Genomic DNA, 27,005 nt, shown 5'->3' with positions numbered 1-27,005 from the left:
AACTGGTAGAGGGCTCTGTAGCTAGAGGGGTGGAGACCTTGTGATTTGGGGTGTCCTGTAAGACTAGCTGGACTGAAGACATGCCGGCCGGCCAGCCAGCCCCCCAGGATCAGGACTGGACAGCGCTGCTTAACAACGGCTCCAACATGGGGACCCTGCAATTTTCTATCTGCACACCTCGGGAATTGGACACTGGAAGGAATGGAGCCCAACGTCCTGGAATGTGCGTGCATTTCACGTGTGTGTATGTGAGCAAGTGTGCACGTGTGCTCGTGCATGTGGGAGCAAGCGTGCACCTGTGTGTGCGCATGCATGTGGGAGCAAGCGTGCACGTGTGTGTGTGAACCAGTGTGCACACGTGTGCGTGTGTGTGTGTGCGTGTGTGCACGTGCGTGTGTGTGTGTGTGTGTGTGGGAGCCAGCGTGCACGTGTGTGTGTGTGCACTTGTGTGTGTGTGGGAGCAGGTATGCACGTGTGTGTGTGTGTGTGTGCACGTGTGTGTGTGCACTTGTGTGTGTGTGGGAGCAAGCGTGCACATGTGTGCATCTGAAACCCACAGCTTGTATGGGGCCACTTTAATCCCAGACCTGCGCTTGACAAACCAGGACGGATCAGCACCGGCAGGGCAGGAGCTCAGGCCCGTCCCCCAGTCCTCCGCTGGGAGGGCTCTTCCTGTCCCACAGGACTCGCCCCTTTACCTCCTGGCTGGAGGGCTGTCCCCGGATACACCCGGAACCAGGCACAATACACGCCAGGGGGCCAGACTGTCGTGTGATTTGTTATTTTTTATTTGACTTTTGGCCTCCTTCGCTCGAGCCCAGAAATGATCAGCCCTTTCTACCCGTCTACGCAAGACGGGCCCCTTTACAGCCCGGAACGAACATATCAGCGTGTCCAACGGCAAAGCACACTGGGCTCAGCGGGGCAGAGAGGCAGGAGCTCACACAAGGACCGTCTCGCATTTCATGTGCATTTCCACCACTTTTATTAGACCATGTTTGCGCAGAAGACAGGAGAAACAAAAATGTCTGACATACAGGTGATGCCCATGTATCCCCAGTTCTCCAGCTGCTGGTCGGCTCTATCACTCCCTCTCCACATGGGTGGTCCTCCGCTCCCTGTCCCCGCCCCTCTGCTCCAGGCCCCTCCCTTTCCGCCGGCTGGCCCCGCCCCCCCTGCGGGGCGCGCTCCAGCCCTTGTTTCCGCAGTAGCCCTGGCCCCGCCCGCCACCCTCCCACGGGTGAAAGCCCTTCCTGAGCTGGGCCTCCGATTGGTCCATCCTCCTGAAGGCCAGGGGCTGTGATTGGACAAAATCCCGTCTCTGGCCCCACCTCCTCCCGCTGTCCCAGTGCTCCTGGGCGGACCGTCTCTCATGCTGCAACTGGCTGGGGTGACTGCCTGTCAGCCGCTGGCCCCTCCCCCGATCCAGCCTGACTTCTGATTGGACGGCCATGCTCCTGACCCCTGAACCTGGTGGATTCCCTAGCCCCTCCCCATTGACAGAAGGCTCAAGAGGGTCCAGCCCTTCCTCTGCCATTTTATCTGATGGGGTTAGGCCCGCCCTCGCAGCTTCTCTGCTTTGCGATTGGCTGGGACCTTCCTGGAGCTTTGCTGCACATTGGCTATTTCCTGCAATAGCCGCTGTCCCTGAGGCCAACTCAGTCTGTCCTTGGAGGCAAAGTTTTTCTAAATCCTCTTGCAGCTGACTGGCCTCTGTTGACGTCTTCTCCGATTGGCTGCCTCCGCCGGGCTCCCCGGCTTCCCATTGGCTGCTGGCCTGTTCTTCCCGCCCCCCGCGCTCTGGCTGCTGGAACCTCTTCCACTTCCTGCCCTGTGATTGGCCGCTGCTCTCCGATGTGGGCAGGTCTCTGCTCTCAGGCCTAATGGGCCCTTTGCGAGTTCCCCTCCCGCCCCTGCGCTCCGATTGGTTCGCCTGTTCGGCCCTTTCCGGGGTCTGCTCAGGTAGTACGAAGGGCTGATTGGCTGCTGCCGCGACAGAGGTGGAAGCTGATTGGCTAGAAGGATCTGGGGAGGAGCTGCCTTCCGCAGGACCCTGCAGACGGAGGAGCAAGAGAAACAGAACCGTAAGATTTAAAAATCTGCAAGGGGGAAAGAAATAAAAGACGAGGCACAAGGTCAGTAGCCCCGTTATCTCCTCAGTTAACAAGGTCACACTCAAGTCCAGCGCTGTACGCGTGCAGACACAGTGTGTGACTTCGCCTGGCTCACCTCATTAATGTGAATTAGGAACTTGTTTCGCTCCGCCTCGGGGTCGATGACGCCACCCCGCGCGTGCTGGCGTTCCAGAACCTTCTTCAGCTGCTCCCACTGCTGCCTAAACCCCGCCCCCGGGGAGAAGGTTTCCTATAGCAACCAGGATGGAAAAGAGAGAGAGAGAGAGGGGGACAGGTCAGACAGACACACTGTAAATCAGGGGTCTCTAATTCTGTTTGTGGGGAGCCCCAGTCCAGTTCGTCTCATATGTCACCCCAGATCTCCAGCCCTGGTCCTGGAGCTGTAAGAATGAGATTGGCTGACGGACTGAAGAGCAACAGGAAGAGAGTGCGGCCTCACCTTGGGGAACTGAGGGGCAGGCGAGGTCTGTAGAGCTTCCAGGTCATAGGTCAAAGGTTCCCGGCACACTGGGCACACCACCGTCGGCTCCTGTGTGAGCGAGGGAGAGATCCGAAGATTGTGTTTCCAGAAGAGGCCCCGTACTGTCAACGCGAGGCTCACCTCAGCTTCAAGAGCCAGGTAACGACAGTGATCGCGAAGCCCCATCTCCCTCCCTGATCAATCCCCCAGCGAGCCCAGACCTGGCTCGTCCCACCCATCTTTCAATCCTGTCCGGTCCGGTCCGGTCCTGGCCCGGCCCGGCAGGAAGGCCTTCAGCTGAGGCGGTGGAGCCGGACCTGTGTCTGGACCGGGGCCCGCAATACCACCCTGCAACTCGCAACCGGCGGCCCGCTGGAGCTGAGGGGACGTTTTAACACAGGCTAACATAACACAACACAGGCTAACACAACACAGGGAATTAACACAGGCTAACATAACACAACACAGGCTAACACAACACAGGGAATTAACACAGGCTAACATAACACAACACAGGCTAACACAACACAGGGAATTAACACAGGCTAACATAACAGTGTAATAACACAGGCTAACATAACACAACACAGGCTAACACAACACAGGGAATTAACACAGGCTAACATAACAGTGTAATAACACAGGCTAACACAACACAACACAGGCTAACACAACACAGGGAATTAACACAGGCTAACATAACAGTGTAATAACACGGGCTAACATAACACAACACAGGCTAACACAACACAGGGAATTAACACAGGCTAACATAACAGCGTAATAAAACAGGCTAACACAACACAACACAGGCTAACCTAACACAACACAGGGTAATGTAACACAGGCTAACCTAACACAACACAGGCTAACATACAACAGGGTAAGAACACAACAGGGGGTAACAGAGCCAGCCTGTGTTGTTTCCATGAACGGGAGTTTCTCAGCCCATCACCCTGCTGGGCTCCCAACCCAGAGAATATTCCTGAGACTGTTTCCAGCCTCTCTGCTACACCACCAGCAGGCCTGGCCTGTGTAGGACACGCACAGGCCAGGGGGAGCGAGCCCAGCCCGAAGGCACATCTCTACGACGGCCTCTCTCTCTCTCAGTGCAGTGTTAATATACTGGAGTGTCCAGTCAGTGTGTCTGTATTAACCCCTCTCTCTCAGTGCAGTGTTAAGGTACTGGAGTGTCCAGTCAGTGTGTCTGTATTAACCCCTCTCTCTCTCTCAGTGCAGTGTTAATGTACTGGAGTGTCCAGTCAGTGTGCCTGTATTAACCCCTCTCTCTCTCAGTGCAGTGTGAATGTACTGGAGTGTCCAGTGTGTCTGAACAGCTAGCTCTGGACAGAGAGAAGAATGGAGGAGATCAGACAGTATTGCCCCAGGGATGGAAGAGGGGGGAGAGTCCCGAGAGGAGAGACCGACAGGGGACAGGAGACCCGTGTTTCAGGACTCCCTTGGAGCAGGAAGTTGCTGGCTGGCCGTGAGGATCAGGGAAGTGGAAGCAGAGCCGCGTGGCTGTCAGAGAGACGCGGGCGACGATCTCGCACGTGGATTCACAGCATTCCAGGAGCAGTGGACCGGAATGAGACAGATCCAGATACTGCGATCTGGGAGCCTGAGTGACAGAAGCAGTCCGCGGGCCCAGAGCTGTCCTTCTCCCCTTGTCCCAAAAGGAGGAGGAAGAGGAGGACGCGATGTTATCCCGCGCGCCCGTGACCGCGTGACTGTGCAGGAGGAGGTGGGGGGTGCGGGTGTCTCGTGGTCCAGGTGTCTATATATACGCACCTGTGCAGCAGTGGAAACCAACTCACGCATCGGGACAGAGCCCCTGACAGCCAGTGCGGAGAGACACGCGAGACACCCACCTACCCACGCACGCAGAGCCACCGGGGCAAGAGACACGAGGTAAGAGCGAGTTCGGGTGTGCACCGGGGTGACTCCCCTCCTTCAACCCGCCGGGGGACCCCCCCAGGCCTCTGGCGCCGGTCTGACAGAAATAGCACCCCACGCAGAATTGTGCGTGGCGGGCGTGTTTTGGGGCCGGACGCGGGAACCGACTGACGGTGAAGCGGAATTAAAGAGCGGTTTCTTTTTTTTTTAGAATTATTTTCGGTTCCCGTGATAAAATAAAACCCCTTTTTTTAAAAAAAGAAAACGAAGTCGAAGTTAGGTCGGTCGGCAGCGAACTCATCGTGGAAGAAAGAGCGCTTTCTGCAGAGAACGCAACTTGTGTCGGTTTTGCGAGTGGGAAACGCCGGTGAATTAGCGTTAGAATTCGGTTGCGCGCATTTCGCCGATGAAACGCGGGACACTTGAATAAATGCCCACCTTCCTCAGTGCTCGCCACCGCCGCCTCTAGAATAGTTACCCCTCCTCATTTACGCTATAGAGCGTTTCTCAAGCCGGCGACGGGCCTGAACGGACAGATCGCTTTTTTATTGCCCGAGAAAGTTTTCACTCAGGAACTCGACTCCGTGGGCCGCTCATGCCCTCGACACATGCGGACACGAGTTTGTCAGAACTCTACCGACGTGTGAGAACCCCAGACATGGATCCACATTTGTAAGCGATAAGTAAACTGTCCGTATTACATATCCACGTGCAGACAATAGTATGATTGATGCACGTCGTGTCGTAGTGGTAAATTAATCGATATTCCAACACAGTTTAAGTCATGGTCAGTGACTGATAGGAGCGATTAATCGGAGTCACTGCCTGGGGGACAAAGGTGTTTTTGTGTCTTGTGGCCCTGGTGCTCATCGGCCTGATGATGGGAGACGTTGACGCAGGAGGGCGCAGGCAGGCGGGTGACAGACAGCCTGTGATCCCCCCACCCAGCGGTCCCGCACGCTGGGGGCTGTTTCTGTCCCGTGGGGTGGCCGCTCCAGCCCGTCCTGTCACGCAGAGCGGGCTGGAGCGATCCCGCGCTGCTCGCCCGCCGCTGTGGCGAGTCTGAGAAACACTCCTGTCGACCAGGGCTCGTCCCCCGGCTCTCCGCCGGTTACAGCGCCGTTTCAGACGGAGACGCCCAGCTGAAAGGGCCGCCGGCGAGTAGCCCCTAAACTGCGCATTAAAGAACCGCGACGATACCCCCTCACCTGTCTGTATAAACCCCCCTCTCTCTCAGTGCAGTGTTAATGTACTGGAGTGTCCAGTCAGTGTGTCTGTATTAACCCCTCTCTCTCTCAGTGCAGTGTTAATGTACTGGAGTGTCCAGTCAGTGTGTCTGTATTAACCCCTCTCTCTCTCAGTGCAGTGTTAATGTACTGGAGTGTCCAGTCAGTGTGTCTGTATTAACCCCTCTCTCTCTCAGTGCAGTGTTAATGTACTGGAGTGTCCAGTCAGTGTGTCTGTATTAACCCCCCTCTCTCTCAGTGCAGTGTTAATGTACTGGAGTGTCCAGTCAGTGTGTCTGTATTAACCCCTCTCTCTCAGTGCAGTGTTAATGTACTGGAGTGTCCAGTCAGTGTGTCTGTATTAACCCCTCTCTCTCAGTGCAGTGTTAATGTACTGGAGTGTCCAGTCAGTGTGTCTGTATTAACCCCTCTCTCTCAGTGCAGTGTTAATGTACTGGAGTGTCCAGTCAGTGTGTGTATTAACCCCTCTCTCTCAGTGCAGTGTTAATGTACTGGAGTGTCCAGTCAGTGTGTCTGTATTAACCCCTCTCTCTCAGTGCAGTGTTAATGTCCTGGAGTGTCCAGTCAGTCTGTCTATATTAACCCCTCTCTCTCTCAGTGCAGTGTTAATGTACTGGAGTGTCCAGTCAGTGTGTCTGTATTAACCCCCCTCTCTCTCAGTGCAGTGTTAATGTACTGGAGTGTCCAGTCAGTGTGTCTGTATTAACCCCTCTCTCTCAGTGCAGTGTTAATGTACTGGAGTGTCCAGTGTGTCTGTATTAACCCCTCTCTCTCAGTGCAGTGTTAATGTACTGGAGTGTCCAGTCAGTGTAGTGTCCTGTATTAACCCCTCTCTCTCAGTGCAGTGTTAATGTACTGGAGTGTCCAGTCAGTGTAGTGTCCTGTATTAACCCCTCTCTCTGTTCTCCAGATGGACTCCCTCTTTGCTGTGTTGGTCATTGTGAGCCTGCCTATGCTGGCCAGAGCCTCTGAAGGTAAGAGACTCTCACTGGAGACCCCCACACCAGGTCTCTACAGTCCAGTGTGGTCTTGGCCATGACTGGAGCTGCAGGCAGAGCTGAGCAGACCAGAGTCGAGAATAAACACAGCCTGATCAGGGAGAGCAGAGTGAGGAGCAGGAGGAATCAGGGGGTTGAGGGTGTGTTGAAAGCTGGACTAACTCTCTCCCTCTGTCTCTCTCCCTCCAGAGTGGTGCTACCATGACGAGACCTGCAGTAAGTCCAGCTACTCATCTCACTCTGTAGACTCACCCTTTCTCCCTCAGTTCTGAGTCAGAATTAACCCCTTTCTCTCTATCCTGAGTCAGAATTAACCCTTCTCTCTTTGTCCTCAGTCCGAATTAACCCCTCACTCTGTTTTGACAGAGGTCTCTCTGTATTAACCCCTCTCTCTGTCTGTCCTGACACAGATCTGTCTGTATTAACCCCCCTCTCTCTCTGTCCTGACACAGGTCTGTCTGTATTAACCCCTCTCTCTGTCTGTCCTGACACATGCCTGTCTGTATTAACCCCTCTCTCTCCTCTGTGTTAGATGATGTGGTCTGGGCAGCAAAACCCATTGGCAAGTGTGATGGGCAGCGCCAGTCTCCCATCGACATTGTAACAGCCAACGTGATGAAGAACACAAGCCTAACAAAGTTCTCTTTCACTGGGTACAACAACCGCACCAAGTTCAGGACAATCGCCAACATCGGACACACAGGTAAATGGAGGGCAAGGAGAGGTCCAGTGACATCATCAACACCTGACACTGAGGGACATGGAGGAAGGCAGATTGCCAGGGAAAGGAAAGTGACATCATCAAAACTAGACAGCTAGAGGGAGGGCCGGTGACATCATCACCATCAGACAGAGAGATATCCAGAGAGAGGTCCAGCGACATCATCAACACCTGACACTGAGGCACATGGAGGAAGGCAGATTGCCAGGGAAAGGAAAGTGACATCATCAAACTAGACAGCTAGAGAGAGGGCCGGTGGCATCATCACCATCAGACAGAGAGATTTCCAGAGAGAGGTCCAGCGACATGATCAACACCAGACTCTGAGATGGAGTGGCAGAGGAGCACAGTGAGGTCATCAGTAATGGACAAACAGTCTAGGAGGAGGCAGAGGGTTTGAGTGACACCAGAGGCGGACACAGAGAGGAGGGGTATGGGCTGATAAGTATGGGAGTGATATCTCGGAGTGGAACCACAGATATTCTTCTGCTCCCTGCAGTGCACTATTCCAGTGTCCGTCTGAAAGCACCAGAACACAAACTGGTGTAGACTGGCTGTTTCCCCACAGTGAGCTCCCTCAGCAGTGGCTCTCTCTTGTTGCTCGTCCTCAGTGACGCTCAAGCTCATGGAAGGAGTGGAGATCCGAGGGGGGGGTCTCTCCGACACCTACGTGGCCCAGCAGTTCCACCTGCACTGGGGCAACACCAGCTCCGGCCTGGGGTCCGAGCACACCGTCGACGGCAGGAGGTACCCCATGGAGGTGAGAGAGAGGGAAAAAGGGGGTGTAAGGGAGGGTACCCCCGCCCAGAGGCTGAAGACTGGCCACCCCATTGCTATCCGGTCCCTGGCCCTTCCATCCCGCTCCACTGCACAATTCCTCTCCAACCAACACCCACGCCATTGTTGCCAGTCCATGGGTCACCCACTGAGCACCTCCAGAACCGGCCGGAGCACAGCGTGTGACCGGGGCGGACTGGACAGGCCAGAGACGGGGGTCCTGGGTGCGAGTTGTAAACGGGGGATCTGGGATGCACAGCGGACTGAGGGACGACTGCGTTCCTTAGAGGTGTGGAAGAACCTGACCCCCCTCTGTCCCTCTCTTCCAGCTCCACGTTGTCCACCTGAAGAAGGGGTACGACCTCCAGCAGGCTCAGAATGACCCGGAGGGGATAGCGGTCCTGGGATTCCTCATCGAGGTGAGAGGACAGTCGGAAATCAGAAAAACACCCGGCCAGTTCCCTCAGGGAAAGACCATCATGGTTGGACAGGGACAGAGACGGTCAGCCATTAGACACTTCAAGAGGCAGATGGTCGGTTTGTGCAGCACTGATCTGTGTTTTTTGCGTTGCTAGGCAACAAACGGTACCCAGACGCCTGAGAGCTGGAGGGTGCTGACGTCACACCTGAGGAACATCAGTGAGAAAGGTGAGGATGAGGGCGCAGTGACCATGTCCTGTCACGTCCACCCGTATTGTGCATGCAGATCAAACCCACCCTCCCCTGTCCTCTCTCTGTCAGATCAGAGCATAGATCTCTCTTGGTCTCTCTCAGACACAAGTTTTGATCTCTCTCGTGCTCTCACAAGTCAGTTTGGATCACTTCTTCTCTCTCAGATCAGAGTGTGGATCTCTCTTAGTCTCTCTCAGACACGAGTTCTCTCTCTTCCAGATCATTGTGAATCTGTCTCTCTCTCTTCCAGATCAGAGCCTGGATCTCTCTCTCCGGCTCTCCTTGAACGACCTGCTCTCAGGAGTGGATCGCTCCAAGTATTACCGCTACAAGGGATCCCTGACCACCCCCAACTGCTCAGAGGCTGTGGTGTGGACGGTGTTCCAGCAGCCCCTGAGGCTCAGCGGAGACCTGGTGAGTGACCAGTGGGCACCAGCGATATCCGCGCACACGGAACCGGGCTCGGCGCACCGAGCGAGATACCGTAGACACGGGATGCCCTGACCTACCCCTACTCCTCACTCCTTGAAAAGCAGGCAGGGTAGAATTGGGCCCTGGCAGGAGGTCTTAGCCACTGTTGAGGAGGTGGGGCTGGGTACTCTCTGAGCCCCCGAGCACCTATGATCGAACCCGAGTCAGGGGCAGGAACACAGCTGTGCTCGATAAACCTGGGACAAGACAAAACCAGACAAGATGATACAGATCTGCTCCTCCCTCCGGCAGCGTTAACATATTGGCCCAACTTACTCATTACCCCCCTACCCCTTGTCTGGGGCCTTGGGGCTTTAGTGGGATGGTCATTCTCGGGAGTTAATTCTCAAGTCAGGTCTGCGATGACATTCAAATGTCACATCGGAAAATTCACATTTTCAACAGTGCTTTTACGAATCTCTTCCCCGGTGCGATGTACTGTCCAGCTGTACAGGGTCAATCTGTCCTGTCTTTGGGAACTCTTACAGACCGTGTCAAAGGGAGATTGACTTTGAAAAAGTCATGCGTTACAGTGGCAAGTGCCTCACCTTTAGAATTACTTCTGAAAATGTTAGAGTTGTAGGGAAGTTGTTTAGAACAGTACTGAACAACAATCTAGAGTATGTAGTGTGCACAGCTGCTGTGTTAAGTAATACATCATTTTGAAAAGCATCACCCCCCAATATGTTCGTAATGGTAAAAGTTAAAGTAACTTCAAAGTAATAGTAATCCATTATACAAGTGACTTCTTACCATTAAATCACTAATTTCGTAGTCTAGGTTTAGCAGAGAAATGGGTCGACAGTATAATTCACACTCTAATTCACATGTGCTGACCCCTCTCTCCATGCAGATCGACTTGTTCTCCACCAGCCTCTACCGCGAAACCAAGGCTGCCAGTCCGATCACCAACATCTACCGCAGCATCCAGCCCCTGAACAGGCGAACGGTGGAGGTTTCGTCCGGCTTCTCGCTGGGCCCCCTGTCCCTGACCACCACCCTCCACCTTGCTCTCCTCCTTCTCGCCGCCCAGCTCTGGGGATGAGAGGGACCGGGAGGAAAGAAGGGCCAGATGATGGTCTCGCCCGCATCGTCTCCAAGAGCGTCACGGACTGCCCGTCTTCTTTCGGCGTCTCGCTTGGACAATGTCCACTTTGGCTGAACACCCCCATCTCCCACCCTGTGCCATGTTTTCCCATTTATTTATTTGCATAGGCAATTGTATCGAGTCGTTCATTAGTGATTAAGTGTTGATGATGTTTCACTGGTTTTAGAGTTGTAGAACAACTGACTGAGTATTGTGACACACAGCACCCACTTCAATCCTAATGAGATACCTGGGTCCAGTGCTCAGGTTGCCTTCGGGAGCCTCTGTGCTGTTAAGCGTGTAGATAATTGCCTCTGCACTGACACCCTTGGCTGTGTTGTCCCACATCTCACAGTTTAGAGGCAAGATGGTGGAGTTTGGGATCGTTGATGTGCTGTCGGAGTGCTGCTCTCTGAATGTTGTTTTATTACACAGGGCAGAAGCAAAGTGTTGATGTGTTTGGTCTCAAAACAATACACTGTATGAAGGCAAACGTTATTGTATAATATAATTTAGAACCTCTACAATAAGCACAGAGTGTTAAGCACTACTTCACGATGCCTGCTGTTATTCTTTGCACTGATTTCCATGTAGTTTTCTTTTTTTGTCAGATAAATGAAGGAACAAATAATAAAGATGCACAGAATTTTACAACCTGTTCCAAGTCTCTGTATTCTTATCCTCCCAAGGACATGCTTTTCAATCAGGATGCAGGAGGTGGTCCTGTCATTGACAACACCACCTCCCCCTGGTCAGTCATTGTAACAGCAACGGCTATGGTATTCCTACCTCAATGCCACTGCAGGGTCACGTTCACCCCTGAAGATTCTTCAGATTTCCTAAACGGTTCATTATAAAATACAGGAGAAAATTACAAAAGAAAAAGCTATTGAGTTCAATTAAGTAGTCATGAGCTCTGCTCGGAGGGAACCCCGGATTGCCCCCACACTGAGGGACCCCGAGAATCAGCCAATCAGGAACCTTTCAAAGTGCTCATCCTTGACTGGCCGTTCTTTCACTCCGAACTTCACTCCGAACTGAGCCGCCGAAGGAGGAGCAGGAAGCTTGTTGGGTACGTCCGCCTGGCCATCCCTGCCGTCCGCGGAGCTCAAGGATCAAAAAGTGCGCGAGAACTCAAAACCTGACGAAGCTAGCGATGGTCTGCTGCCAGGTGAGGCCTGAAACACAGGTACCTTCCATTGTAAGTAAACGGGGGGGCTCTCCGAGCTCCATCAGAGTCAGTGCAGCTGGTGCAGAAACCAGCTGGGGCACCCCCAAAAAGAGGGGGACATATATGAGTGCAAAAGCCATGTGGGGTCCATCCCTGGTCCATAATCAGTGTGTAATGCCCTTAGCCCCTCTGATTCAGAGGATATCATGGTGACCTATTAGAATAACTAGAGGGGGGCGCAGCGGGACCAGGCTTGGAGACCCCCGATTTTGGTTCACCCGTGACACTACAGTAACTGGAAGAGGGCTCTGTAGCTAGAGGGGTGGAGACCTTGTGATTTGGGGTGTCCTGTAAGACTAGCTGGACTGAAGACATGCCGGCCGGCCAGCCAGCCCCCCAGCATCAGGACTGGACAGCGCTGCTTAACAACGGCTCCAACATGGGGACCCTGCAATTTTCTACCTGCACACCTCGGGAATCGGACACTGGAAGGAATGGAGCCCAACGTCCTGGAATGTGCGTGCATTTCACGTGTGTGCATGTGTGCAAGTGTGCACGTGTGTCTGTGCGCTCGTGCATGTGGGAGCAAGCGTGCACCTGTGTGTGTGCGCGTGTGCATGTGGGACCAAGCGTGCACGTGTGTGTGCGCATGCATGTAGGAGCAAGCGTGCACGTGTGTGTGTGAACCAGTGTGCACACGTGTGCGTGTGTGTGTGTGGGAGCAAGTGTGCACATGTGTGCATCTGAAAGCCACAGCTTGAATGGGGCCACTTTAATCCCAGACCTGCACTTGACAATTCAGGACGGATCAGCACCGGCAGGGCAGGAGCTCAGGCCCGTCCCCCAGTCCTCCGCTGGGGGGGCTCTTCCTGTCCCACAGGACTCGCCCCTCTACCTCCTGGCTGCACAATACACACCAGGGACCAGTCGTGCGATTTGTTTTTTTTAATTTGACTTTTGGCCTCCTTCGCTCGAGCCCAGAAATGATCAGCCCTTTCTACCCTTCAACACAAGACGGGCCCCTTTACAGCCCGGAACGAACATATCAGCGTGTCCAACGGCAAAGCACACTGGGCTCAGCGGGGCAGAGAGGCAGGAGCTCACACAAGGACCGTCTCGCATTTCATGTGCATTTCCACCACTTTTATTAGACCATGTTTGCGCAGAAGACAGGAGAAACAAAAATGTCTGACATACAGGTGATGCCCATGTATCCCCAGTTCTCCAGCTGCTGGTCGGCTCTATCACTCCCTCTCCACATGGGTGGTCCTCCGCTCCCTGTCCCCGCCCCTCTGCTCCAGGCCCCTCCCTTTCCGCCGGCTGGCGCCGCCCCCCCTGCGGGGTGCGCTCCAGCCCTTGTTTCCGCAGTAGCCCTGGCCCCGCCCGCCACCCTCCCACGGGTGAAAGCCCTTCCTGAGCTGGGCCTCCGATTGGTCCATCCTCCTGAAGGCCAGGGGCTGTGATTGGACAAAATCCCGTCTCTGGCCCCACCTCCTCCCGCTGTCCCAGTGCTCCTGGGCGGACCGTCTCTCATGCTGCAACTGGCTGGGGTGACTGCCTGTCAGCCGCTGGCCCCTCCCCCGATCCAGCCTGACTTCTGATTGGACGGCCATGCTCCTGACCCCTGAACCTGGTGGATTCCCTAGCCCCTCCCCATTGACAGAAGGCTCAAGAGGGTCCAGCCCTTCCTCTGCCATTTTATCTGATGGGGTTAGGCCCGCCCTCGCAGCTTCTCTGCTTTGCGATTGGCTGGGACCTTCCTGGAGCTTTGCTGCGCATTGGCTATTTCCTGCAATAGCCGCTGTCCCTGAGGCCAACTCAGTCTGTCCTTGGAGGCAAAGTTTTTCTAAATCCTCTTGCAGCTGACTGGCCTCTGTTGACGTCTTCTCCGATTGGCTGCCTCCGCCGGGCTCCCCGGCTTCCCATTGGCTGCTGGCCTGTTCTTCCCGCCCCCCGCGCTCTGGCTGCTGGAACCTCTTCCACTTCCTGCCCTGTGATTGGCCGCTGCTCTCCGATGTGGGCAGGTCTCTGCTCTCAGGCCTAATGGGCCCTTTGCGAGTTCCTCTCCCGCCCCTGCGCTCCGATTGGTTCGCCTGTTCGGCCCTTTCCGGGGTCTGCTCAGGTAGTACGAAGGGCTGATTGGCTGCTGCCGCGACAGAGGTGGAAGCTGATTGGCTAGAAGGATCTGGGGACGAGCTGCCTTCCGCAGGACCCTGCAGACGGAGGAGCAAGAGAAACAGAACCGTAAGATTTAAAAATCTGCAAGGGGGAAAGAAATAAAAGACGAGGCACAAGGTCAGTAGCCCCGTTATCTCCTCAGTTAACAAGGTCACACTCAAGTCCAGCGCCGTACGCGTGCAGACACAGTGTGTGACTTCGCCTGGCTCACCTCATTGATGTGAATTAGGAACTTGTTTCGCTCCGCCTCGGGGTCGATGACGCCACCCCGCGCGCGCTGGCGTTCCAGAACCTTCTTCAGCTCCTCCCACTGCTGCCTAAACCCCGCCCCCGGGGAGAAGGTTTCCTATAGCAACCAGGATGGAAAAGAGAGAGAGAGAGGGGAACAGGTCAGACAGACACACTGTAAATCAGGGGTCTCTAATTCTGTTCGTGGGGAGCCCCAGACCTGTTAGTCTCACAGGTCACCCCAAATCAGGAAATCTCCAGCCCTTGTCCTGGGGAGCCCCAGTCCAGTTAGTCTTATAGTTCACCCCAAATCAGGGAGTCTCCATCCCTGGTCCTGGGGAGCCCCAGTCCAGTTCGTCTCACAGGTCACCCCAGATCTCCAGCCCTGGTCCTGGGGAGCCCCAGCCCAGTTAGTCTCACAGGTCACCCCAAATCAGGGAGTCTCCAGCCCTGGTCCTGGGGAGCCCCAGTCCTGTTCGTCTCACAGGTCACCCGAGATCTCCAGTCCTGGTCCTGGAGCTGTAAGAATGAGATTGGCTGACGGACTGAAGGGCAACAGGAAGAGAGAGCAGCCTCACCTTGGGGAACTGAGGGGCAGGCGAGGTCTGTAGAGCTTCCAGGTCATAGGTCAAAGGTTCCCGGCACACTGGGCACACCACCGTCAGCTCCTGTGTGAGCGAGGGAGAGATCCGAAGATTGTGTTTCCAGAAGAGGCCCCCATACTGCCAACGCGAGGCTCACCTCAGCTTCAAGAGCCAGGTAACGACAGTGATCGCGAAGCCCCATCTCCCTCCCTGATCAATCCCCCAGCGAGCCCAGACCTGGCTCGTCCCACCCATCTTTCAATCCTGTCCGGTCCGGTCCGGTCCTGGCCCGGCCCGGCAGGAAGGCCTTCAGCTGAGGTGGTGGAGCCGGACCTGTGTCTGGACTGGGGATCGCAATACCACCCTGCAACTCGCAACCGGCGGCCCGCTGGAGCTGAGGGGACGTTTTAACACAGGCTAACACAACAGTGTAATAACACAGGCTAACATAACACAACATAGGGTAATGTAACACAGGCTAACCTAACACAACACAGGCTAACATACAACAGGGTAAGAACACAACAGGGGGTAACAGAGCCAGCCTGTGTTGTTTCCATGAACGGGAGTTTCTCAGCCCATCACCCTGCTGGGCTCCCAGCCCAGAGAATATTCCTGAGACTGTTTCCAGCCTCTCTGCTACACCACCAGCAGGCCTGGCCTGTTTAAGACACGCTCAGTCTTAAACAGTGTGTCTGTATTAACCCCTCTCTCTCAGTGCAGTGTTAATGTACTGGAGTGTCCAGTCAGTGTGTCTGTATTAACCCCTCTCTCTCTCAGTGCAGTGTTAATGTACTGGAGTGTCCAGTCAGTGTGTCTGTATTAACCCCTCTCTCTCAGTGCGGTGTTAATGTACTGGAGTGTCCAGTCAGTGTGTCTGTATTAACCCCTCTCTCTCAGTGCAGTGTTAATGTACTGGAGTGTCCAGTCAGTGTGTCTGTACTAACCCCTCTCTCTCAGTGCAGTGTTAATGTACTGGAGTGTCCAGTCAGTGTGTCTGTATTAACCCCTCTCTCTCAGTGCAGTGTTAATGTACTGGAGTGTCCAGTCAGTGTGTCTGTATGAACCCCCCTCTCTCTCAGTGCAGTGTTAATGTACTGGAGTGTCCAGTCAGTGTGTCTGTATTAACCCCTCTCTCTCAGTGCAGTGTTAATGTACTGGAGTGTCCAGTCAGTGTGTCTGTATTAACCCCCCTCTCTCTCAGTGCAGTGTTAATGTACTGGAGTGTCCAGTCAGTGTGTCTGTATTAACCCCTCTCTCTCTCAGTGCAGTGTTAATGTACTGGAGTGTCCAGTCAGTGTGTCTGTATTAACCCCTCTCTCTCAGTGCAGTGTTAATGTACTGTAGTGTCCAGTGTGTCTGTCTGTATTAACCCCTCTCTCTCAGTGCAGTGTTAATGTACTGGAGTGTCCAGTCAGTGTGTCTGTATTAAGTTCTCTCTGACCTCAGGGGGGCTCTGCAGGGTCTTGTCCTCCAGCCTCTCCCTCAGTCTGTGCCCCAGCTCTCTCTCGGAGTGCGTGACGTAGCGCCCCAGGCAGTGTGAGTGGAAGTAGTGATAGCACTGCGTCTTCGTGAAGACCTCACCATCCTAAAGCAGGGGGAGAGGGGTCAGCAGGGGAGAAAGGTTTGCAGCACACAGGACTGACAGAGACAGAGGGACACTGACAGAGAGACACAGAGTCAGAGAGAGAGAGACACAGAGAGACACAGAGAGACAGAGTCAGAGAGGGACACAGAGAGAGACAGAGTCAGAGAGAGAGAGACACAGACACAGAGAGACAGAGTCAGAGAGAGAGAGACACAGAGAGACACAGAGAGTTAGAGGAACAAAGACAGAGAGTCACTGAGGATCAGAGAGAGGGAGACAGACAGTTGTACCTGAAAGGCATACAGACAGATGACACACTGGCCATGAGGGATATTGCTGTCTGTCAGGATCTCCTTGGCTTTCTGCAACACATATATACACACACCGTTACACCAGACCCCCGCACTGCGAACACACACACACACCGTTACACCAGACCCTCGCACTGCGAACACACACACACACACACACACACACACACACCGTTACACCAGACCCCCGCACTGCGAACACACACACACACACCGTTACACCAGACCCCCGCACTGCGAACACACACACCGTTACACCAGACCCCCGCACTGCGAACACACACACACACCGTTACACCAGACCCCCGCACTGCGATCACACACACCGTTACACCAGACCCCCGCACTGCGAACACACACACACACCGTTACACCAGACCCCCGCACTGCGAACACACACACACACACACCGTTACACCAGACCCCCGCACTGCGAACACACACACACACACCGTCACACCAGACCCCCGCACTGCGAACACACACACACACACACCGTCACACCAGACCCCCGCACTGCGAACACACACACACACCGTTACACCAGACCCCCGCACTGCGAACACACACACACACCGTTACACCAGACCCCCGCACTGCGAACACACACACACACCGTTACACCAGACCCCCGCACTGCGAACACACACACCGTCACACCAGACCCCCGCACTGCGAACACACACACCGTCACACCAGACCCCCGCACTGCGAACACACACACACACCGTCACACCAGACCCCCGCACTGCGAACACACACACACACCGTCACACCAGACCCCCGCACTGCGAACACACACACACACCGTCACACCAGACCCCCGCACTGCGAACACACACACACACCGTTACACCAGACCCCCGCACTGCGAACACACACACACACCGTTACACCAGACCCCCGCACTGCGAACACACACACACACCGTTACACCAGACCCCCGCACTGCGAACACACACACACACCGTTACACCAGACCCCCGCACTGCGAACACACACACCGTCACACCAGACCCCCGCACTGCGAACACACACACACACCGTCACACCAGACCCCCGCACTGCGAACACACACACCGTCACACCAGACCCCCGCACTGCGAACACACACACCGTCACACCAGACCCCCGCACTGCGAACACACACACCGTCACACCAGACCCCCGCACTGCGAACACACACACACACCGTCACACCAGACCCACGCACTGCGAACACACACACACACCGTTACACCAGACCCCCGCACTGCGAACACACACACCGTTACACCAGACCCCCGCACTGCGAACACACACACACACACTGTCACACCAGACCCCCGCACTGCGAACACACACACTGTCACACCAGACCCCCGCACTGCGAACACACACACTGTCACACCAGACCCCCGCACTGCGAACACACACACACACCGTTACACCAGACCCCCGCACTGCGAACACACACACACACCGTTACACCAGACCCCCGCACTGCGAACACACACACACACCGTCACACCAGACCCCCGCACTGCGAACACACACACACCGTTACACCAGACCCCCGCACTGCGAACACACACACTCCTACACTGTAACACACCTACAAATACATGCAGACACCCAGACACACACACAGTTGGACACACCCACACACCAGTGCATGAGACACACACACCCTCAGCCTGTGTGTGTGCACAGACATGTGGCGTTCATTCCTGCGGGTCTAGAGGACGTCAGGGCAGGCTCCGGGCCTGCTGTCAGCTGTCAGAGAGCGATGCTATCAGCCCCCACGATGCTATCGCAGCTCTGGTGAGGACAGACAGGACAGCCGCCCCACCCAGGCTTCCTCCTGCTGCTGAGCGGGTGACGTTTTTCACCCACCCGAGCTTCCAGGCCCTCTGCTCAGCTCAGCCACGGCCTCCGTCCCATCGCCCTGACCCCTGACCCCCCACCCCACCCTGACCCCTCCATCCCTTCGTCCTGACCCCTGACCCCTCCCTCCCCTCGTCCTGACCCCCCCCCTCCATCCCTTCGTCCTGACCCCTCCCCCTCCACCCTGACCCCTCCCTCCCTTCATTCTGACCCTTCCCCCCTCACCCTGACCTACCCCCCCTGCGCTGGACCAGCCGGGACTCCTGTCCTGTCCTGTCCCGGGAACGCGAGACGCACAGGGCGGGACGAGAGTCCGCACGGAGCGCCAGTCCGCTTGTACAACCGCACGAGGGGCCGCGCGTTCGCTGGGAGGAAAAGCACACTAGAGAAAACCCACGCGGACCGAAGGGAGACCGCGCAAACTCCACACAGAAGGATCTGTCAGACGAAAACACACACACACACACACACACACACACACGCTTGGGGGGGGACAAGTCTCGCTCGCTCGCTCACCTCGATCAGCTCGTACAGGACTGGGGCCCCGGCCGAGGACTGAGCCAGCGACTCCAGGCACTGCTGAACGCTGGGAGAGAGGGAGCGAAGAACAGAGCGGAGCCGAGCAGGAGGAGGAGAACGTGTGAGGGGAGAGAAAGAGGGGGAGAGAGTCATCAAAACACACTGCCCATCGCTGCGGGAGGAATAAATTCTGCTCGGCACAGAATCACAAAGCTGGGTTCCTTACCTGCGCAGGATCTCATCTGACAGACCTCTGGGGTTGTGAATGGAGATCTTTGGAGGACAGCTGGGGTACTGAGAGAGAGAGAAAAGCATCTATCAGAGAGACCCCCTACGAAGATTAATACAGACCCTCATCCAGACCCCAGAGACACTCCTCACACAGAGATTAATACAGACCCTCATCCAGACCCCAGAGACACTCCTCACACAGAGATTAATACAGACCCTCATACAGACCCCAGAGACACTCCTCACACAGAGATTAATACAGACCCTCATACAGACCCCAGAGACACTCCTCACACAGAGATTAATACAGACCCTCATACAGACCCCAGAGACACTCCTCACACAGAGATTAATACAGACCCTCATACAGACCCCAGAGACACTCCTCACACAGAGATTAATACAGACCCTCATACAGACCCCAGAGACACTCCTCACACAGAGATTAATACAGACCCTCATACAGACCCCAGAGACACTCCTCACACAGAGATTAATACAGACCCTCATACAGACCCCAGAGACACTCCACACACAGAGAGCTAAATACAGACCCTCATACAGACCCCAGAGACACTCCTCACACAGAGAGATTAGTACAGACCCTCATACAGACCCCAGAGACACTCCTCAAACAGAGAGCTGAATACAGACCCCAGAGACACTCCACAAACAGAGAGATGACCACAGACCCTAAAACAGATCCTGGAGATAATCTTAACAGTGAAAAATCAATACAGTCTATAACACAGGCCCTACAGATACTGCACACTAGAGAGTGCAGAATTCGGCTGTCATCCCATCTGCATATTTCACCAGAACAAAGCCACTCGGCACTCGGCCTTGGCTGCCTGGCTGGTAGCCGATCCGCGGATCTCGCCCAGCGAAGGCCTTCAGCGACTCCGCGGCAGAAGCGTGGCTCTCCCAGAGCAACAACCACGTGGCCCTGCGAGACGGACCGTGACAGACGGGCAGGGGAGGGGCAGCTGCGAAACGGAATGAGGAAGGAGAGCGCGGACGAGGGGAGATAAGGACGTGGCAGACGTCAAGCGAAGGCGGGGAGGCAGGACTCGTCGGATCATGACGCCAGGATGGGCCTCAGGTCACAACTACAGCACAGACAGGGGAACGAGCCTGACTGGTGCTGCAGGAACAGTCTTTCAGGTCACTTCAGCCCTGAGAGCCCCAGTCCTTCAGTGCTCTAGTGTCTTCAGTCAGGGGTTAAAGGTCACTGTGAGTCTGGACTCATGAAGACAGTAACTGGCTCAGTTCAGCCCTGAGAGCCCCAGTCCTTCAGTGCTCTAGTGTCTTCAGTCAGGGGTTAAAGGTCACTGTGAGTCTGGACTCATGAAGACAGTAACTGGCTCAGTTCAGCCCTGAGAGCCCCAGTCCTTCAGTGCTCTAGTGTCTTCAGTCAGGGGTTAAAGGTCACTGTGAGTCTGGACTCATGAAGACAGTAACTGGCTCAGTTCAGCCCTGAGAGCCCCAGTCCTTCAGTGCTCTAGTGTCTTCAGTCAGGGGTTAAAGGTCACTGTGAGTCTGGACTCATGAAGACAGTAACTGGCTCAGTTCAGCCCTGAGAGCCCCAGTCCTTCAGTGCTCTAGTGTCTTCAGTCAGGGGTTAAAGGTCACTGTGAATCTTGACTCGTGAAGACGGTAACTGGCTCAGTTCAGCCCTGAGAGTCCCAGTCCTTCAGTGCTCTAGTGTCTTCAGTCAGGGGTTAAAGGTCACTGTGAGTCTGGACTCATGAAGACAGTAACTGGCTCAGTTCAGTCCCTGAGAGCCCCAGTCCTTCAGTGCTCTAGTGTCTTCAGTCAGGGGTTAAAGGTCACTGTGAGTCTGGACTCATGAAGACAGTAACTGGCTCAGTTCAGCCCTGAGAGCCCCAGTCCTTCAATGCTCTCTAGTGTAGTCAAAGATATGCATGCACACTTGATTGAAATCAAGGAACCTGCATTCCTGAAAAAGGTTTCTACTATCTTTCAAACCCGTGATGTAACCTGTGTAACATGTGAGACTAGAACTCCTGAAATGTTAGGATCAAGTTCACACAGGGGTGAGGTTACCAGCAGTTATGCAAGAGGAACGCCAGCATTGAGAGATAGGGAGTTACATCATGTGCAGTAACATGACCCCTGTTGTTACTGGGCTCCCAGCATCTTACACATTCCTGAGCTCCTTGTGCAATGCAGAGACCTGGGCAGGGACAGGGCAGCGAGCCAGAGACAGGCACAGAGACAGAGACAGGCACACAAAGAGACCAGGGCAGCGAACCAGAGACAGGCACAGAGACAGAGACAGGCACACAAAGAGACCTGGGCAGGGACAGGGCAGCGAGTCAGAGACAGGCACAGAGGCAGAGACAGGCACACAAAGATACCTGGGCAGGGACAGGGCAGCGAGTCAGAGACAGGCACAGAGGCAGAGACAGGCACACAAAGAGACCTGGGCAGGGACAGGGCAGCGAGTCAGAGACAGGCACAGAGGCAGAGACACACACACAAAGAGACCTGGGCAGGGACAGGGCAGCGAGCCAGAGACAGGCACAGAGGCAGAGGCAGAGACACAGAGAGAGAGACAGACACACAGAAGGAGGCTGCAGTCGTAGCCTTCAGGCACAGGGAGGGCGACGGCGGGGTGGCAGACGGACAGCCTCACCTGGGCAGGCAGGGCCAGCGAGAGGGTCAGACGCACGTACTGGCTGTCGCAGTCCTGCGCCGTGGAGGGGAAGAGGGTGATGCTCACCAGCCAGGGGTACTGGCTGAGGGACAGCGAGAGAGAGAGAGAGAGGGTGTGAGCATGGCGTCACAGAACCGGGCACACGCACACTCACAGGCACACGCACAGGCACACGCACAGGCACACAGGAAACAGTGGCCAAGGCAAACGGCAGTACGGACGCCCCAGACGCGCTGGCCCCTGCTCGAGACACACGTTCGCCCTCTCGCGGCGGTACAGGGACTCCCGCTGCTCGAGACACACGTTCGCTCTCTCAGCGCGGTACAGGGACTCCCGCTGCTCGAGACACACGTTCACTCTCTCAGCGCGGTACAGGGACTCCCGCTGCTCGAGACACACGTTCACTCTCTCACGGCGGTACAGGGACTCCCGCTGCTCGAGACACACGTTCGCCCTCTCACGGCGGTACAGGGACTCCCGCTGCTCGAGACACACGTTCGCTCTCTCGCGGCGGTACAGGGACTCCCGCTGCTCGAGACACACGTTCGCTCTCTCAGCGCGGTACAGGGACTCCCGCTGCTCGAGACACACGTTCGCTCTCTCAGCGCGGTACAGGGACTCCCGCTGCTCGAGACACACGTTCGCTCTCTCGCGGCGGTACAGGGACTCCCGCTGCTCGAGACACACGTTCGCCTTCTCGCGGCGGTACAGGGACTCCCGCTGCTCGAGACACACGTTCGCCCTCTCGCAGCTGTACAGGGACTCCCGCTGCTCGAGACACACGTTCGCCCTCTCAGCGCGGTACAGGGACTCCCGCTGCTCGAGACACACGTTCGCCCTCTCAGCGCGGTACAGGGACTCCCGCTGCTCGAGACACACGTTCGCCCTCTCAGCGCGGTACAGGGACTCCCGCTGCTCGAGACACACGTTCGCCCTCTCACGGCGGTACAGGGACTCCCGCTGCTCGAGACACACGTTCGCCCTCTCAGCGCGGTACAGGGACTCCCGCAGCTCGAGGCACACGTTCGCCCTCTCAGCGCGGTACAGGGACTCCCGCTGCTCGAGGCACACGTTCGCCCTCTCAGCGCGGTACAGGGACTCCCGCTGCTCGAGACACACGTTCGCCCTCTCAGCGCGGTACAGGGACTCCCGCTGCTCGAGACACACGTTCGCCCTCTCAGCGCGGTACAGGGACTCCCGCTGCTCGAGACACACGTTCGCCCTCTCAGCGCGGTACAGGGACTCCCGCTGCTCGAGACACACGTTCGCCCTCTCAGCGCGGTACAGGGACTCCCGCTGCTCGAGACACACGTTCGCCCTCTCAGCGCGGTACAGGGACTCCCGCTGCTCGAGACACACGTTCTCTCTCTCACGGCGGTACAGGGACTCCCGCTGCTCGAGACACACGTTCGTCCTCTCAGCGCGGTACAGGGACTCCCGCTACTCGAGACACACGTTTGCTCTCTCAGCGCGGTACAGGGACTCCCGCTGCTCGAGACACACGTTCGCTCTCTCACGGCGGTACAGGGACTCCCGCTTCTCGAGACACACGTTCGCCCTCTTACGGCGGTACAGGGACTCCCGCTTCTCGAGACACACGTTCGCCCTCTCAGCGCGGTACAGGGACTCCCGCTGCTCGAGACACACGTTCGCCCTCTCGCGGCGGTACAGGGACTCCCGCTGCTCGAGACACGTTCGCTCTCTCAGCGCGGTACAGGGACTCCCGCTGCTCGAGACACACGTTCGCCCTCTCGCGGCGGTACAGGGACTCCCGCTGCTCGAGACACACGTTCGCCCTCTCACGGCGGTACAGGGACTCCCGCTACTCGAGACACACGTTCGCTCTCTCAGCGCGGTACAGGGACTCCCGCTGCTCGAGACACACGTTCGCCCTCTCAGCGCGGTACAGGGACTCCCGCTGCTCGAGACACACGTTCTCTCTCTCACGGCGGTACAGGGACTCCCGCTGCTCGAGACACACGTTCGCCCTCTTGCGGCGGTACAGGGACTCCCGCTGCTCGAGACACACGTTCGCCCTCTCAGCGCGTTACAGGGACTCCCGCTGCTCGAGACACACGTTCTCTCTCTTACGGCGGTACAGGGACTCCCGCTGCTCGAGACACACGTTCGCCCTCTCAGCGCGGTACAGGGTCTCCCGCTGCTCGAGACACACGTTCGCTCTCTCAGCGCGGTACAGGGACTCCCGCTGCTCGAGACACACGTTCGCCCTCTCAGCGCGGTACAGGGACTCCCGCTGCTCGAGACACACGTTCTCTCTCTCACGGCGGTACAGGGACTCCCGCTGCTCGAGACACACGTTCGCCCTCTCGCGGCGGTACAGGGACTCCCGCTGCTCGAGACACACGTTCGCCCTCTCAGCGCGTTACAGGGACTCCCGCTGCTCGAGACACACGTTCTCTCTCTCACGGCGGTACAGGGACTCCCGCTGCTCGAGACACACGTTCGCCCTCTCAGCGCGGTACAGGGTCTCCCGCTGCTCGAGACACACGTTCGCTATCTCAGCGCGGTACAGGGACTCCCGCTGCTCGAGACACACGTTCGCTCTCTCAGCGCGGTACAGGGACTCCCGCTGCTCGAGACACACGTTCGCCCTCTCAGCGCGGTACAGGGACTCCCGCTGCTCGAGACACACGTTCTCTCTCTCACGGCGGTACAGGGACTCCCGCTGCTCGAGACACACGTTCGCCCTCTCAGCGCGGTACAGGGACTCCCGCTGCTCGAGACACACGTTCGCTCTCTCAGCGCGGTACAGGGACCCCCGCTGCTCGAGACACACGTTCGCTCTCTCAGCGCGGTACAGGGACTCCCGCTGCTCGAGACACACGTTCGCTCTCTCACGGCGGTACAGGGACTCCCGCTGCTCGAGACACACGTTCGCCCTCTCAGCGCGGTACAGGGTCTCCCGCTGCTCGAGACACACGTTCGCTATCTCAGCGCGGTACAGGGACTCCCGCTGCTCGAGACACACGTTCGCTCTCTCAGCGCGGTACAGGGACTCCCGCTGCTCGAGACACACGTTCGCTCTCTCAGCGCGGTACAGGGACTCCCGCTGCTCGAGACACACGTTCGCCCTCTCAGCGCGGTACAGGGACTCCCGCTGCTCGAGACACACGTTCTCTCTCTCACGGCGGTACAGGGACTCCCGCTGCTCGAGACACACGTTCGCTCTCTCAGCGCGGTACAGGGACTCCCGCTGCTCGAGACACACGTTCGCTCTCTCGCCGCGGTACAGGGACTCCCGCTGCTCGGCGGCCGGATCCGCTCCGGAGTTTATCGCTGCTCCAGGGCCGCCATGCGCCCTCGCTGTGATCCCACCGGCTCCAAGCGCTCGGGGGTCTGATCCCTGGAACAGGCTGTAAATCCTGCAGTGGTCCCGGGTGCTGCGTCGGGCGCATCGCAAGAGGAGCAGCGATAAACTCTGGAGCGGAGCGGACCGTCTGATCGGTGTCCCTGTACCGCTGCGTGAGAGAGAGAGAGATGTGTTTCTTGAGTTTGGGGGGGGAGCGGGTTCACGGACACTGACCTGTCAGGCCCGTGTGTCACGGTCAGCTCATCCAGATAGATGGACTGGAGGACCTCGATCTCTGAGTCCACGCTACGAGAGAGGGAGACACATAGCATCAGATTGGACGGGATCAACTGGACACTGCAGCCCAGTCAGTCCAGCCAGGCCTGGAGAGTCTCAGACTGCTCTGTCAGTGTCAATGTGAGTCTGATTATAATCCCAGTTCAGAATGTATCCAGCTCACAGCCCAGACAGGCCTGGAGAGTCTCAGACTGCTCTGTCAGTGTCAGTGTGAGTCTGATTATAATCTCAGGTAATAACTAATCCAGCTCACAGTAAAGTCAGTCCAGTCCAGCCTGGAGAGTGTCGGACTGCTCTGTCGGTGTCAGTGGAGTCTGATTTTAATCCCGGTTCAGAACTAATCCAGCTCACAGCCCAGTCAGGCCTGGAGAGTCTCAGACTGCTCTGTCGGTGTCAGTGTGAGTCTGATTATAATCTCAGGTAATAACTAATCCAGCTCACAGTAAAGTCAGTCCAGTCCAGCCTGGAGAGTCTCAGACTGCTCTGTCGGTGTCAGTGTGAGTCTGATTATAATCCCAGTTAATAACTAATCCAGCTCCCAGTCCAGTCAGTCCAGTCCAGCCTGGAGAGTCTCAGACAGCTCTGTCAGTGTCACTGGGAGTTAATATCCAGCTCATATTAAAATAGGTCAGTCTGGAGTGGGGTACGGCGGCACACAGCCTGTTCGCTTTCCCGCGGGGCTTCGGGAACTTCAGAAAACACCGATGTCATGTCAAATTCAGTATATCATCTAGAAATCTAACTCCGGTACACAACAGTGCACACCGTCTTCATTAAACCGAATACCGGCCAAACACCCACTAGTCCAGTTAAAAACGGGTCAGGCAGAACTCAAACACGAATTCCTGCTGCTTGCTGTTGTCATCACCTGTGATACAGCTAACCCAAACATCAACGAGACAGTTTTCGGGGCGCCATCCTCTGCTGTAACTGAATGAAGTAGTCGAAAATGTTAACAGGCTCCGTCCCGCGTCGTCTCCCCCTGACACCCCAACCCCCCATACGTCTCGGCCCTCTAGCCAAACCTAACTGTAGAAAAAGCACATTAAAAACTGACCACTCACCTACACTCAGCCGCCATGATCGCCCAGCCGCTGGGGGGACGGTGAAGAAGTGACACCAGTCTGCCGGCCAGGGTGCGCCGGAAATTGCCCTCCGCCGGAAACCAACAAAACCTCTCGCCTCGGTTCCTGCTACGACAGCGTTTAGCTAATTACGGGCGATTCTCGGTTTGTCTTCATAAAAAATGTGTCTTTTCTGCAACGATGATGACTATGATATTAATATTAACTCAGTCTGCATCACCACCCTCTTTGACTTCGAAAATAAAAGCGTCCCTTTACCTTTCTGTTAGTGATTCGTATGAACTTTCGGAAATAATTATTTTAATCACCTAAAATATCGCATAAAATAAGATCACTTTATTGGCCATATACAATTTCTTGCATTGGGAATTTGTCTATTCGCAGACCCGAGCTCGCTCTCCATGAGACACACAAACAAGGAGTGAGAAGCCTGGGGTCACAGCGCAGGGTCAGCCATTTATACAGCACCCCTGGAGCAGCTGGGGTGAAGGGC

The 27,005-nt window shown here is 56.1% G+C and overlaps 2 protein-coding genes across 2 annotated transcripts; one reads left to right on the top strand and one right to left on the bottom strand.

Moving 5' to 3' along the window:
* Positions 1 to 961: 961 nt before the first annotated feature.
* rnf25 (ring finger protein 25) lies at positions 962 to 26,556 on the bottom strand. The gene is made up of 14 exons (XM_069188246.1): positions 26,492 to 26,556; positions 25,365 to 25,436; positions 21,800 to 21,902; positions 19,136 to 19,203; positions 18,907 to 18,976; positions 16,504 to 16,575; positions 16,070 to 16,213; positions 14,620 to 14,709; positions 14,025 to 14,159; positions 12,884 to 13,848; positions 11,435 to 11,571; positions 10,258 to 10,412; positions 8,384 to 8,644; positions 962 to 2,053 (listed from the first exon to the last, which is right to left on the bottom strand). The coding sequence occupies exons 1-14, from the start codon at positions 26,506 to 26,508 to the stop codon at positions 1,085 to 1,087; spliced, it is 3,258 nt and encodes a 1,085-aa protein (XP_069044347.1). The 5' UTR covers positions 26,509 to 26,556; the 3' UTR covers positions 962 to 1,084.
* Positions 4,238 to 11,122, top strand: LOC138238285 (carbonic anhydrase 4-like). The gene is made up of 9 exons (XM_069188462.1): positions 4,238 to 4,506; positions 6,649 to 6,712; positions 6,926 to 6,952; positions 7,269 to 7,439; positions 8,069 to 8,217; positions 8,564 to 8,653; positions 8,810 to 8,882; positions 9,157 to 9,320; positions 10,231 to 11,122. Exons 2-9 carry the CDS (start codon positions 6,649 to 6,651, stop codon positions 10,420 to 10,422), a joined length of 930 nt encoding a protein of 309 aa, XP_069044563.1. The 5' UTR covers positions 4,238 to 4,506; the 3' UTR covers positions 10,423 to 11,122.
* Positions 26,557 to 27,005: the final 449 nt, after the last annotated feature.

This window comes from Lepisosteus oculatus, chromosome 4 (assembly GCF_040954835.1).
Source record: "Lepisosteus oculatus isolate fLepOcu1 chromosome 4, fLepOcu1.hap2, whole genome shotgun sequence".
Classification (NCBI taxonomy): Eukaryota; Metazoa; Chordata; class Actinopteri; order Semionotiformes; family Lepisosteidae; genus Lepisosteus; species Lepisosteus oculatus.
This window is presented reverse-complemented; position numbering and strand designations above follow the sequence as displayed.